The following is a 15304-nucleotide window of genomic DNA, read 5'->3' as shown; positions in this document are numbered from 1 at the left end:
GAACCCATCATGGCTGTTGGCCTGGTCCAGCATAGGCGGGTGCAAGATCTCCCCTTGTGGGCAGTTCTCTGGATGGTCTCCCTTATACTGATGTTGGGAGGAGAGCAGTTTGCACTGGATTAAAAAAGAGCGGATGAAGATTCAGGAATCCTAGGTTTAATTCCAAGCTCTTGATGGGACATGGGGTCTAGTGGGTTAGAGCAGGCCCAGAAGTGGAAGTCAGGACACCGGGGTTCTGTTCCCAAGACTGGGGTGAAAGGTTGAGATGGGGCTTGAAAACACAGACAATCTCATTGGAAAACCACAACACATTTCCAACACTCTTGAAGTGTTCAGCGGCTTACATCTTTGCTATCCCCAGTGTGACTGCGTTGGGGTGGACTAGGCCCAAAGCCTCCTGCTGGAGGCCTCAGAGTCCTACCACACCCATCCCAGGAAAGAAGCAGTGGAGAGGTCATCCAAGTAGGCTAGAGTGGCTGTAGAGTTAGCAGCCAATCAGAGAGGCTTCAGGGAGCAGCCAATGAGGGCCCAGCAGGCTGAAATAAAAGGAACTGCAGGGCCATAGTGAGCACAGTTTGCTTGCAGGGACTGGGGCAGGGGTCTCAAGCTCAATTTATGTTAGGGTTAGTGCCAGTCTTCAAATCCTCCCAGCAGGCCAATAATGCCATTGAAGATGGTGTTCAGAAAAGAAAACGGGGGGAGGGATAGCTCAGTGGTTTGAGCATTGGCCTCCTAAATCCAGGGTTGTGAGCTCAATCCTTGAGGGGGCCATTTAGGGATCTGGGGCAAAAATTGGGGATTGGTCCTGCTTTGAGTAGGGGGTTGGACTAGATGACCTCCTGAGGTCCCTTCCAATGCTATGATTCTATTTTTTTCCCGAATTTCTTAGAAATAATAAAACTATCATACAAAGTTATTCTTTGCCTGCCAGAGAGTTTTTAGTGTTTGCCAGACATCTGATGTGCAGCAAGGTGTGCATCAGATAGTTGTGTTTGGTATTTTGACTTGTTTATATTAATTATGGAAAAAAGTGACACTGCTTCCATGGCTGACTTTGCCCGGCAACTAATGATGCTGCTTCCATGGCTGAGTGTGCCCAGCAACTAGCGATGGTATCTCTGTCCCTCTCTCCAAGCCAATGGGAGCTGCGGGGAGCGGCACCTGCAGCAGACAGAGCCAGCAGCGTGGCTGCATCGGTCTCTCCTCTGCGGGCCTCAGTAGGAAGGTTCTCGGGCTGCAGATGGCCCACATGCCGGAATTTTGAGACCCCTGGACTGGGAGAACAAGAGGAGTTCCTGGCTGGCTGCAGGAGCTGAAAGGGCCTGGATAGATCAGTCTTCTAGCAGGGACCACGAAGCAAGTGGTGCTCCTGGGTGGCTGCAAGGGCTAAATCAGATAGTTGCTGGCAGGGATCAGGGAAATGAGGGAATAGCTTCTGACTGGCTGCCAGGACTGACTACCGGGGAAATGGTCCAGGGAAATACAGTTAGTTAAAGGGACGTGGCACGTGGTTGGTACTTGGAGGGTCCCTAGGGTGGGAACTGGAGTACTGGGTGAGCCTGGGTCCCCACCCCCAACAAGGTGGTGTAGACAGGCCCGGGGAAGGGACTGTCTGTGAAACTGTGACCTCGGAAGGGGGCTGAACTCAGACTGACCCAGCTGGAGAACTGGGGTCAAAGGACTAAAGGGCAGGTGAAGAGCCCTCAGGGAGAAAGGCTTGGGGTGCTGTTTCACCCCAAAGCAGGAATATTCACATGTAAGCTGGCCAACTAGGGTACTGAGGCCCTGTTGGTCAGACTGAGGACCAGAGCTTGGGGAAGACTACAGAGATGTTGGAGCCTGTGGAGGGCTACAGGACATTACTGAAGGTTTTGAGATAGGCCTGGTTGGACAGTGTACCCCAGAAGGGAGGGGCAGTGTAGGCAGTTTGGCCAGAGGACTGAGTGACTAAAGATCTGCCAAGAGATCCATCGGCTGGAGGGGGTGCTTGCGAGAGGTGGGTGGCGCCCTGCTGAAAAGAACTGAGAGATTGCGGTCACCATTGTCCAGAGACAGGGGGCACTAGCGAGAGGCAGATGCCGACCCCTTTACAGTGACATGGTAATTGCTTTGCAGGTTTCAGGTTTTATTGAGTTTAGGGAGCACAGAGAATGGCAGGCAGGAAAGAAATGTTCAAAACTGATGAAGAGAACAATGATAAACATAACACTTAACATGACGAACGTGAGGATTATACATTCTTAGACTGAATACACAACACCAGCAGCGTGAAACTGGCTGATAGTTCTTAATGAAAGGACACAGTTTGAGATGGCTGCTATTTGTCACAGAGGGGAGATGACATAGGGGCAGCAGAAGGTGGGGATGGTGGCAAGGGGCGGCTATACTGTATAATGGGCACTGGGGCAGCAGAGGGTGAGGGATGGGGAAGGGATGACTATACTGTATAATGGGAACCTGGGGGCAGCAGAGGATGGGGATGTGAAAGGAGCGGCTATACTGTATAATGGGCACGAGGGGCAGCAGAGGGTGGGGGCGGGGAAGGGGCGGCTATCCTGTGTAATGGGCACTAGGGAGCAGCAGCGTGTGATCAGGACATTTCAGTCCAAGATCCCTGCATCAGAAGAGGCAGCACCAGAATCCAAGGGAATTGGGAGTCACCTCCTCATCTCCCCGTCAGATCTGGCTCTCTGCAAAATGCACGGGGTGCTCATGCTTGTCGCATGCGATGACGATCATCCTAGAGTCCCGGGCCGCCCGGTACTGGCAGTTGTCGAGGGGTTTACCTCCGTGCCAGGTGCAGTGGGTGATCTGGAATGGTCTGAGGCTCTGGCGCATGGCCTGCCTGGTTCTGGTTACATAGTTCCTCCCTCCATGGCTAGTGCAGATGGCTTTGATATCGTCGCTGTTCCCATGAATGAAGGTGTTTGTCTCCTTGCAGACTTTTGGCCCAGGATTTGGGTACCTCCTCCTGTCCTCCTTCATCATGTAGCGCATGCGGTTGTTGCAGTAGCGGTCGTCACGACCCTTGGGCTTTGCATCAAAGTGCTGCAGGAGGAATCGGTCATACTGCTCCTGGCTGGCTGATGCTCCCAACAGCACCAGTGCAGCAGCCAGTAGCAGCAGCAGCATGGGGGTCACTTTCAGAGCCATGGCTCCAGCCAGATGGTCCTGAGGACACATTGAGAGACAAGAACTTCAGAGCGGCCATACAGAGTCAGACCATGGTCTATCTAGCCCAATATTCTGCCTCTGACAGTGGCCCTTACCAGAGCTTCAGGTGGAGTGTACAAAACAGGACAATTATGCAGTGATCCACCTGTGTTTTCCACTGCCGGCTTCTCACAGTCAGAGATTCAGGGACACCCAGAGCATGGGGTTGCATCCCTGACAATACTGGTTAAAAGTCACTGATGGGCCTATCCCCCATAAAATTATCCAGTTCTTTTTTGAACCTGTTTATATTCTTGGCCATCACGAAATCCCATGGCAACCAGTTCCACTGATTAATTATGCATTGTGTGAAAAAGTACTTTTTCTCGTTGGTACTAAACCTGCTGCCTATTAATTTCATCAGGTAACTCCTAGTTTTTGTACTGTGTGCCAGGGTAAATAACATTGCTCTGTTCACTTCTTCCACACCAGTCGTTATTTTATAGACCCCTATCATATCCCACCAAGTTGTCTCTTACACTGAATGGCCCTAATCTTTTTAGTCTCTCCTCATATAAAAGCTGTTCCACACCCTTGGTCATCTTTGTTGCCAGTCTCTAAACCTTCTACCGTCCCACTATGTCCTTTTTGAGATGGGGTGACCAGAAATGGACACAGTATTCAAGGCATGGGTGCACACTGGATTTATATAGCATCTTTTTGATGTTTTCTGTCTTATTTTCTGTCCTACTCCTAATCGTTCCTAACATTCGGTTTGCCTTTTTGCTCACTGCAGTGCATTGAGCAGAAATGTTCAGAGAATTGTCAATGGACACTCCAAGATCTCTTTGGTGGTAACAGCTAATATAGACTCCATCCTAGTTTATGTGTAAGTGGGATTATTTTTTCCCAGTGTGTATTACTTTGCATTTATCAACATTGACTTTCATTTGCCGTTTTGTTGCCCATTCACCCAGTTTGTGAGATATCTTTGTAACTCCTTGCAGTCACCTTTGGACTTAACTATCTTGAGTAATTTTGTATCATCTGCAGACGTTCTCACCTCCCTGTTCATCCCCTTTTCCAGATCATTAATGAATATATTCAACAGCCTGGGTCCCAGTACAGATCCTTGGGAGATCGCACTGTTCATCTCTCTCTATTGTGAAAAATGACCATTTATTTCCACCCTTGGTTTCCTATATTTCAACCACTTACTGATCCATGAGAGTACCTTCCCTCTTATCCTATGGGTACTTAGTTTGCTTAAGAGCCTCTGGTGAGGGATCTTGTCAGAGGCTTTCTGAAAATCCAAGTACATCATATCAATTGGGTCACCCTTGTCCACATGCTTGTTGACCCCTGCACAGAATTCTAGTAGATTGGTGAGGCATGATTTCCCTTTACAAAACCTGTGTTGACTCTTCCCCAACAAATTGTGTTTATCTTTGTGTCTGATAATTCTGTTCTGTACTATAATTTCATCTAACTTGTCTGGTACTGAAGTTAGGTTTACCAGCATGTAATTGCTAGGATCACCTCTGAAGCCTTTTTTAACAATCAGTATTACATTCACAACCTTCCAGTCATCTGCCCCAGAGGCTGATTAAAAAGGTTACATGCTGTAGTTAGCAGTTCAGCCGTTTCATATCTGAGCTCCTTCAGAACTCTTGGGTGAATCCCATTTGCTCCTGGGGACCAATCACTGTTTAATTTATCAATTTGATCTAAAACCTCCTTTATTGACACCTCAATGGGGGATGGTACTTCAGATTTGTCACCCCAAACAAATAGCTCAGGTGTGGGGAAACTCCCTCACATCCTCTGTAGTGCAGATGGAGGAAAATAATTAATTTAGCTTCTCCGCAATGGCCTTGTCTTCCTTGAGTGCTCCTTGAGCACCTTGGTTGTCCAGACACCCCACTGCCTGCCTGTCTGGCAGGCTTCCGGTTTCTGATGGCCGTAAAAAAATGTTGCTGGTAATTATTGTGTCACTTAACTTTTCTGTGCTTCTGCTTTCCCCTTCTGTGAAATGGGGCTGATGCTCTTAGTTCCAGCCTCACCTTAGTCCTTGAATGCCTCGCCCATCCCCACGGTATCAGGGCATTTTGCAATCTCCTAATCTAATACACCTGCAGTCTAGACTTTGGATTGAAAAGGAGACATGGCATGTTTGTTTTATTTTATACAAAGCAGGAGTCCTTGACTCTGTTAGCCAAGCAGAGATCAGAAAGCTCTGCTGTTGACACAATTATTTTTGTTCTCTGCTCTTTCTAGGGAAACTATGACCCCTTATCTCTTCTCTTGGCAGGTAAATAGAGAAAAGATTGATTTTAAGCACTCTCTTTCGCTTTCCTTTCCTTCTGTGGTTGTTTCACCCTAGCCATATTTTAGACTGTAGGAGCAGGGAGGCGATTTGTATACTACTTTGGTGGAAGCGATACTGGCATACTGCAAATACGGCACCCGGTTCTGGGGTCCACCTTCTGGAAAGGATGTTGAAAAATGGGAGGAGGAGCAGAAAAGAGACTCAACAATGATGTAAGGGCTGAAGAAAATGCCTGAGAGTGAGGGAATGAAAGAGCTTGATCTGTTAAAGTATCTAACAGCAGACTGAGAGGTGATGACAATGTATAGGGACCTTCACGGGGAGGAAACACCACTCAGTGTCTGTTTAATCTAGCAGAGAATGGCAGAGAAAGAACCAAGGGCTGAAAGTTGAAGCCAGACAAATTGAATTTAGAAATAAGGTCCCAGATTTTAATGGTGAGGATGAGGAATCATTGGAACAAACGACCAAGGGGAGCAAACTCCACCTTCTCCATCTCTGGCTGGCTTCCAATCCAGATTAGACAGCTTTGTGGAAGATGCTTTACCCAAACAAAAGTGATTGGGCTCAGTGCTGGGGTAACTGGGTGAAATTCTCTGGCCTGTGATATACAAGAGGTCAGGTTAGATAATTAAATGGCCCCTTCTGGCTTTAAAATCTAGGAATGGTTCTGGTGGGAGGCAATTCACTGAGGGTGGTTCAGAGTGTGAACACACCAGCTCTACAGGGCTTCTTGTGGAAATGGGTGAGGAAGGGATGCCTGAAGGTATCTGGTCTCAAATTTCCCCCGGGTTAGACAGTGGATCCCACCCCAAAACTAATCCCCAGAGAGATACCCCCACTCAGAACCACTTTGTAACCCCCTCTCAGGGTATGTTCCTGTCTCTCTCGTAGCTGATCCCTAGAGGTTTATGAGGCTGTCAGATGGGGGACCTGAGCTGGGATTTTGAAAGGAGCCTTCCAGAGCTAGGATGCCAAATCCCGCAAGAGATCCCATAACTCCCTTAGGCCCCTTTGCGGACCCCAGCCATAGTCCTCCAGCAGTAGCAGCTCATGTGCTTGGCATCAATGGATTCTAAATATCCCACAGGGACCCAGCTAGCGCTGGTCAGATGATCAGCCCAGCTTTGCACAGCATGGGAGGCTGAATGTCGCTCCTTGGCAATTGTGTCCTCTCATTTATTCTCCCTTTAAAGAGACACTTTAAAATGAGCAGACAGCTTGAGCTCTGAGCCTCCCTTTCTGCATGAACTGACCCAACCCCTCTCACCTGCTTTGTGTTTTGAAATTCTTCAGCTTACAGGTAAGATCTAAACTGGTGGAAACTCCTGCTCCAGTGCTCATAGGAACCATAGTGGCATCTGCCAAGCCCTTTGCTCCAATCTCTAGGTGACATAGTCTTTCCTACAGGCAGGAGTCCTGAATCTCAACCCACCCCACTCTAACCCACTAGACCCTACTCCCATCCCAGACCTGGGGATAGAACCCAGGAGTCCTAATTAAAATGGATTCCACTCCAAAAACTAATCCCCTGGAGTGTGTATATGGGGCTGCTCTAACCACTAGACCCCACTCCTATTCCAGAGCTGGGGATAGAACCCAGGTGTCTTAACTCCCAGACTCCCCCCTCCTCTCCTCTGATTACTTGATTGTTTTCTCCTCCCAGAGCTGGGGCTAGACCCCAGGAACCCCAAGTCGCAGCCTCACTGTTCTCATTCACTGAACTCCCTTCTCATCCCAGAGCTAGGGAGAAAACCCACAAATCCCAGCCTCCCGTCCCCCACTATTTTAACTCCTAGACCCTCCCCCCTCCCACAGCTGGGCAGAGGACCCAAGTGCTCTGACACCCAGTTGTACCTGCCCTGATCACCTGACATTCTGCCCTCCTGCAGCTGATTAACTGAGCCATCTCCTCTGTCTACACCTGTGGGATCTCTGGCCTGAAGATTCAGATCAGCTTAAGAACTAACCGTGGTGTGGTCTCTTCCTGGCCAAAGTCCCGGTTCCTCAGTTCCTGTCTCCTTGGGGAATAAACGAGCTGGCTGCAGAGTGTCGCTGACGCTGTACCCCCCGTAGCTGCCAGTTATATAGAGCCCGTGGGGGGTGGGGGAGGGACTCCCTGGCTCAACTAACACTGCGGAATGGGCAGCATTGTGCAACCAGTGCCAGTAATGTCAATGCACTGGGCCAGTGGCCCTGTGAAACAAACAGACCTTGGAACTGAAGCTGACCCTGTTTGTGTCCATTCAGGCCCATAGCTGGCGGGGAGCTCTCCCCAGCACAATGGGCTTAGCACAAGCCAACCACGCGCCTAAGACAGGACCAAGGGGTCTGCCAACTTGTGATATCAACACAACATCCCCGGTCAGGAGAGAGAGGAATAGCTTTATCCTGTTTTGCTATTTGGAGGGGCTGAGCTATTCCAAGAGACCTAATGGAATGAGGTACCCAACTCCCATGGACCAGCCCCAGGGGCTAGGTTCACAAAGGGGCTTAGGTACCTAAAGGACCCGAGAGCTATAGGCTGACAAGGAGTTTGGCTCTGGTTGAGGCTCCCGACATCCATTGATTTCACTGGGAGTCAGCAGCCTCACTCCTTGGAGCGCTGCATCCCCAAGTGCCAGGATCAGGCCCTGCTGGCATTCACAAAACCCTGCTCAGCTGCCACCAAACCCTGTAGGTGCCTAAATCCCCTGGAGTCAGAGTGTAGGATGTGAAATTTCCCTGGGTGTCGACATCTATACGTGCGCACGGCTCCAGGCGTTCGGATGCCTCAGCCCCAGAGCGATGTCTGAACTGTGGTGGGAGACGTGTCCTCTGCTGTGCTCTTCTAGGGGGCGCAATCCCATGGGGCTCCTCTGGGGCCACCTAGCTCCACACAAAAACATACTGGGTGATAGGCCCTAAGGGCAGCAGAGGGGGAGAAATGGGAATTGACTGAGACCCGGGGTTCTGTGTAAGGCGATTTGTTTGGAATGCTTCAGAGGGGTAGCCGTGTTAGGCTGGATCTGGAAAAGTGGCACCTAAAAGACTAACAGACGTATTGGAGCATGAGCTTTCGTGGGTGAATCCCCACTTCGTCGGATGCATGATGAAGTGGGTATTCACCCACGAAAGCTCATGCTACAATATGTCTGTTAGTCTATAAGGTGCCACAGGATTCTTTGCTGCTTTGTTTGGAATGGGACTTTTTGTGGTTCAAAGAAGAGCATCTATGCGAATAGCTAAGGGGAGTAAGGAGGTAACTGTCAGAGTTCAGCGAAGCTGCACCTGTGTTCCCATTCCGCGGTTCAGCAAGGGTACCTCACTCTAGGCTCCCAGCTCCTCAGCCGTCATTTCTCTTGGCCAGAGACATGCGTTTCTCTCCTCCCGACTCAGGCTTTTCCAGGCTGCACAGTTCCCTGTCTACACTGTGATATCCCCAGCAAGCCAGACTGCCTAATGCCGTGCCTTCACTTTGCTTTCCAGGCTGCATCTGTGCTTTCCTTATGACACCGAGTCACCGGGGTGATGCTCTGGAACTACTCCATACGAAGCCAGTCAGGAATCTGGGGGAGCCTCCTCTCTCTGAGCATACTGTCACCTGGGTAAGAAGCTTATGCAGCTTTGACCTTCCTGGGTCTGATCTTGGAGCATTCAGCATCCCCTGCCCCACCGTGTGCTTCCCGCAGCAAATCCACCTGGGTGGGGCTCCCGGGGAAGCCAGATGGCCCAGCACCCCAACTCCGCAGTCAGATGTGACTCTCAGCCAGCCGGTAAAACAGAAGGTTTATTAGACAACAGGAACACAGCATAGAACAGAACTTGTTAGCACAGAAATCAGTGACTTGCAGCCAAGTCCATCTTGGGGGGGAGGGGAGCCCAGAACCAGGGCTCTCATCCCCCTCCTGGGTCTCAGGTTACAAAGGGGTGACCATAGCATCCATGCAGGCAGCTGGAGAAGCCCCTGCAAAAGTCACACACCCTTATTCCCACCACCTAGACATTGGTGCAATACACAGGGAAACTGAGGCACTCACAGCATCCATGCAAACAGTAAGACTCACATAGGCTCACATACAACATAACAAGGGAAAATCCCCACTACGTCATATCTCTCCCTGTTTCGAGACCAAACTGAGTGGGGTCACTTTAGCCAGTGACCTGGGGAAGTTCAGGCCTCCCTCTCCAGGACAAAGCATCAGCTATAACATTTGCACTCCCCTTAACGTGGATCACCTCCATCTCATAATCCTGGAAGGACAGACTCCACCTCAGGAGCTTGGCATTGGCCCCTCTCATCTGGTGCAACCATGGCAGGGCGAGTGGTCCGGGTACACAGAGAAGTGCGGCCCAAATAGATCTGGTTGCAGCCTTTTAAGAGCCCACTCCATGGCCAGGCATTCCTTCTCTATGGCTGCATAGCCCTGCTCCTCGGGAAGCAGCTTCCTGCTCAGGTACATGATGGGGTATTTCTCACCCTTTGCATTGGCCTGGCTCGGCACTGCACCCAGTCCTGTGTCTGGAGCATCGGTGAACACCATAAAGGGCTTGTCAAAGTCTGGGTTTCCCAGCACTGGGCCCTTGACCAGATTCTCCTTCAGCATGCAGAGAGCCCTCTGGCACTGCCCTGTCCAGACCAGCTTGTCTGGCTTACCCTTTCTGCATAGCTCAGTGATGTGAGCTGACACAGAGCTAAAATGGGGCACAAACCTCCGGTAGTGCCCCCCATCCCAATAAAGGCCTGGGCTTGTTTTCTTCATCTGGGGAGCAGGCCAGTCTCTGATGCCCCCACCTTGGCTGGCTCTGGCTTTAGGCAGCTGCTCCCCACCTTGTGGCACAGGTACGTCACTTCTGCCATCCCCACCTTGCACGTCCCAGCTTCTACAGTCAGCCCTGCATCCTGGAGGTGACTCAGCCCCCTCTTTACCTGGGACACATGGTCCTCCCTGGTCTGGCTAATGGCACAAATATCATCAATGTCTGCTAGGGTACAATTCTCCATCCCTCTCAGTAACTGATCCCCCGGGCGCTGGCAGGTGACCGGCACCTCCTGGAGGCTGAAAGGTAGGACCAGGGATTTGTACAGCCCCACGGGGTGACAAAAGCAGGTTTCAAACTGGCATCTGGGGCTTCTCTGACTAGGGGTCCTAAAAGGTAGCAGCCAGTCAGGCAGCGGCACAGGAGCCAGCAAACAGAGCTGTAAACAGGGGAGTTTGAAAGGGGAGTTTGTCTTGTGGTGCTTGTTTGGGGTTTGTTTTTTGCTGTGGGGGGTGGTGTTTTGGTGTGGTTTGTTTCCCAGATTAACAGGGTTTAGGTGGGAAGGCTGTGACAGATACAGAGGCAGCAGTAGGAGTGACCCATGTCGTGGAAGACACAATGAAGATGACTGGATGTGGAAGCTGCGGTATGTACATGATCCTGGAGGGGGCACCTGGAAAGAGTTTTGTCTGATGAAATGCCCTCTGATACAGCTGATGGAGGAAAAGATCTGAGGTTTGGAGATGCAGGTGGAAAGTCTGGTAGAGTTTGGGAAGGGGTTTGAGCAGATTATGGAGCAAAGACATAAGGTATCTGAAGGGAAAAGCTCAGATTTGCAGATGGAATCAGGCCTGGGGAATTCTGAGGGGAGACTGGGTGAGGAAAGTGGTCAGTGGAAGCATGTGACTAAGAGAACCAGGCAGAGGAAAAGACGGGCTAGTGAACGAGAAATAGAGCTTAAGAATAGGTATACAGAGTTGCAAAATGAAGAAGGGGCTCAGCAGGTAGTCACTGAAGGTGGAAGGGCAAGGAAGAAGAGAAGAGCGGCTAGTCCTATGGGAAAAGAGGAAGAGTCAATGGAGATTACGCCGAATATGAGCCCCAGGAGGATACAGGATGGGTTAAAGAGGATTACAAGGGAGAATAGGAATGGAAAGAACTTGCAGCCAGAGGGAACAGGGGATAGACTGGAGAATAGCACCGTCACTAGGAAAAGACAGGTCTATGTGATTGGGGACTCTTTACTGAGAAGAATAGATAGGCCTGTAACCAGAGCTTATCCGGAGAATAGGAGGGTGTGCTGTCTTCCAGGTGCTAAGATACGGGATGTAGACCTGAGGTTGAAAAGGATTCTAAAGGGAGCGGGAAAGAATCCCCTAATTATCCTTCATGTGGGAACAAATGATACGGCTAGATTCTCGCTGGAAAGTATTAAGGGAGACTATGCTAGGCTGGGGAAGACGCTTAAGGAAATTGAGGCTCAGGTGATCTTTAGTGGGATTCTGCCTGTTCCTAGAGAGGGGCAACAAAGGTGTGACAAGATTATGACTATCAACAGATGGCTTAGGCAGTGGTGCTGTAAGGAGGGCTTTGGGATGTATGGCCCCTGAGAGGCATTCATGGACAGAGGACAGTTCTCTCGGGATGGACTTCATCTGAGTAGGGAAGGAAATGGACTTCTAGGATGGAGGCTGGCACAACTGATTAAGAGAGCTTTAAACTAGGAATTAGGGGGAGATGGTTGGGAGATGTCCAGGTAATCTCCATGCCAGAATTTAGCATTGAGAGGAAAGAAAATGAAGTAAGAGTGGATACAGCCGTGGGTAGGAGGAAGGGCAGTGTAGATACCAGTCTAATAGGTTATACTGGCTGCAGAATGACCGTGCCTAACAGGGTACAGAATGTGAGTGAGTCCAAACAGCAAAAATTAAGATGTTTGTACACCAATGCGAGGAGCCTAGGTAACAAAATGGAGGAACTAGAGCTACTGGTGCAGGAAGTGAAACCAGATATTCTAGGGAGAACAGAGACCTGGTGGAATAGTCGTCATGACTGGGCTACAGGTATTGAAGGGTCTGTGCTGTTTAGGAAAGACCGAAATAAAGGTAAAGGTGGTGGAGTAGCACTGTATATCAATGATGAGATAGAATGTAAAGAAATAAGAAGCGATGGAATGGATATGACTGAGTCCGTCTGGGCAAAAATTAAATTGGGGAAGAAAACTATTAGAGCCTCCCCTGGGATAGTGCTTGGGGTGTGCTATAGACCGCCGGGATCTAATTTGGATATGGATAGAACCCTTTTTAATGTTTTTAATAAAGTAAATACTAATGGAAACTGTGTGATCATGGGAGACTTTAACTTCCCAGATATAGACTGGAGGACGAGCGCTAGTAATAATAATAGGGCTCAGATTTTCCTAGATGCGATAGCTGATGGATTCCTTCAGCAAGTAGTTGCTAAACCGACTAGAGGGGATGCCATTTTAGATTTGGTTTTGGTGAGTAGTGAGGACCTCATAGAAGAAATGGTTGTAGGGGATAATCTTGGCTCAAGTGATCATGAGCTAATTCAGTTCAAACTGAACGGAAGGATTAATAAAAATAAATCTGCAGCTAGGGTTTTTGATTTCAAAAAGGCTGACTTTCAAAAATTAAGGAAATTAGTTAGGGAAGTGGATTGGACTGAAGAATTTATGGATCTAAAGGTAGAGGAGGCCTGGGATTATTTTAAATCAAAGCTGCAGAAGCTATCGGAAGCCTGCATCCCAAGTAAAGGGAAAAAAATCATAGGCAGGAGTTGTAGACCAAGCTGGATGAGCAAGCATCTCAGAGAGGTGATTAAGAAAAAGCAGAAAGCATATAGGGAGTGGAAGAAGGGAGGGATCAGCAAGGAAAGCTACCTTATTGAGGTCAGAACATGTAGGGATAAAGTGAGACAGGCTAAAAGTCAAGTAGAGTTGGACCTTGCAAAGGGAATTAAAACCAATAGTAAAAGGTTCTATAGTCATATAAATAAGAAGAAAACAAAGAAAGAAGAAGTGGGACCACTAAACACTGAGGATGGAGTGGAGGTCAAGGATAATCTAGGCATGGCCCAATATCTAAACAAATACTTTGCCTCAGTCTTTAATAAGACTAAAGAGGATCTTAGGGATAATGGTAGCATGACAAATGGGAATGAGGATATGGAGGTAGACATCACCATATTTGAGGTTGAAGTGAAACAGCTTAATGGGACTAAATCGGGGGGCCCAAATAATCTTCATCCAAGAATATTAAAGGAATTGGCACAAGAAATTGCAAGCCCATTAGCAAGAATTTTTAATGAATCTGTAAACTCAGAGGTTGTACCGTATGATTGGATAATTGCTAACATAGTTCCTATTTTTAAGAAAGGGAAAAAAAGTGATCCGGGTAATTATAGGCCTGTTAGTTTGACCTTTGTAGTATGCAAGGTCTTGGAAAAAATTTTGAAGGAGAAGGTAGTTAAGGACATTGAAGTCAATGGTAAATGGGACAAAATACAACATGGTTTTGCAAAAGGTAGATCGTGCCAAACCAACCTGATCTCCTTCTTTGAGAAAGTAACAGATTTTTTAGACAAAGGAAACACAGTGGATCTAATTTACCTGGATTTTAGTAAGGCATTTGATACCGTGCCACATGGAAAATTATTAGTTAAATTGGATAAGATGGGGATCAATAGGAAAATTGAAAGATGGATAAGGAATTGATTAAAGGGGAGACTACAACGGGTCCTACTGGAAGGTGAACTGTCAGGCTGGAGGGAGGTTACCAGTGGAGTTCCTCAAGGATCGTTTTTGGGACCAATCTTATTTAATCTTTCTATTACTGACCTTGGCACAAAAAGTGGGAGTGTGCTAATAAAGTTTGCGGATGATACAAAGCTGGGAGGTATTGCCAATTTAGAGAAGGATAGGGATACCCTACAGGAGGATCTGGATGACCTTGTAAACTGGAGTAATAGTAATAGGATGAAATTTAATAGTGAGAAGTGTAAGGTCAAGCATATAGGGATTAATAACAAGACTTTTAGTTATAAGCTAGGGACGCATCAATTAGAAGTAACGGAGGAGGAAAAGGACGTTGGAGTATTAGTTGATCATAGGATGACTATGAGCCACCAATGTGATATGGCCATGAAAAAAGCTAAGGCAGTCTTGGGATGCATCAGGAGAGGTATTTCCAGTAGGGATAAAGAGGTTTTAGTACCGTTATACAAGGCACTGGTGAGACCTCACCTGGAATACTGTGTGCAGTTCTGGTCTCCCATGTTTAAGAAGGATGGATTCAAACTGGAACAGGTACAGAGAAGGGCTACTGGGATGATCTGAGGAATGGAAAACTTGTCTTATGAAAGGAGACTCAGGGAGCTTGGCTTGTTTAGCCTAACTAAAAGAAGGTTGAGGGGAGATATGATTGCTCTCCATAACTATATCCGAGGGATAAATACCAGAGAGGGAGAGGAATTATTTAAGCTCAGTACCAGTGTGGACACAAGAACAAATGGATATGAACTGGCCACTAGGAAATTTCGACTAGAAATTAGATGAAGGTTTTTAACCATCAGAGGAGTGAAGTTTTGGAATAGCCTTCCAAGGGAAGCAGTGGGGGCAAAAGATCTATCTGGCTTTAAGATTAAACTCGATAAGTTTATGGAGGAGATGGAATGGTGGGATAACATGGTTTTGGTAATTAAATATTCATAAATAGGCCCAATGGCCTGTGATGGGCTATTAGATGGGGTGAGATCCGAGTTACCCAGGAAAGAATTTTCTGTAGTATCTGGTTGATGAATCTTGCCATATGCTTAGGGTTTAGCTAATCGCCATATTTGGGGTCAGGAAGGAATTTTCCTCCAAGGCAGATTGGAAGAGGCCCTGGAGGTTTTTTGCCTTCCTCTGTAGCATGGGGCACGGGTCACTTGCTGGAGGATTCTCTGCTCCTTGAAGTCTTTAAACTACGATTTGAGGACTTCAATAGTACAGATATAGGTGTGAGGGGTTTTTTTTTTTTTGAAGGAGTGGTGGGTGAAATTCTGTGGCCTGCATTGTGCAGG

General features: G+C 48.2%; 1 protein-coding gene across 1 annotated transcript; it reads right to left on the bottom strand.

Annotated features, from left to right (window-relative positions):
• Nucleotides 1–2087: 2087 nt before the first annotated feature.
• LOC311530031 (angiogenin-2-like) lies at nt 2088–7540 on the bottom strand. Its single transcript, XM_084646352.1, has 2 exons — nt 7453–7540; nt 2088–3171 (listed from the first exon to the last, which is right to left on the bottom strand). The coding sequence occupies exon 2, from the start codon at nt 3151–3153 to the stop codon at nt 2677–2679; it is 477 nt and encodes a 158-aa protein (XP_084502478.1). The 5' UTR covers nt 3154–3171; nt 7453–7540; the 3' UTR covers nt 2088–2676.
• Nucleotides 7541–15304: the final 7764 nt, after the last annotated feature.

This window comes from Lepidochelys olivacea, assembly GCF_965140295.1.
Source record: "Lepidochelys olivacea isolate rLepOli2 genome assembly, chromosome: 13".
NCBI classification, from domain to species: domain Eukaryota; kingdom Metazoa; phylum Chordata; order Testudines; family Cheloniidae; genus Lepidochelys; species Lepidochelys olivacea.
The sequence above is the reverse complement of the archived record's forward strand: the minus strand, read 5'-3'. Positions and strand labels throughout refer to the sequence as shown.

What these genes read in the sequence shown, in the direction of transcription:
- LOC311530031 (XM_084646352.1), bottom strand. Translation starts at nt 3,153, where the DNA reads ATGGCTCTGAAAGTGACCCCCATGCTGCTGCTGCTACTGGCTGCTGCA.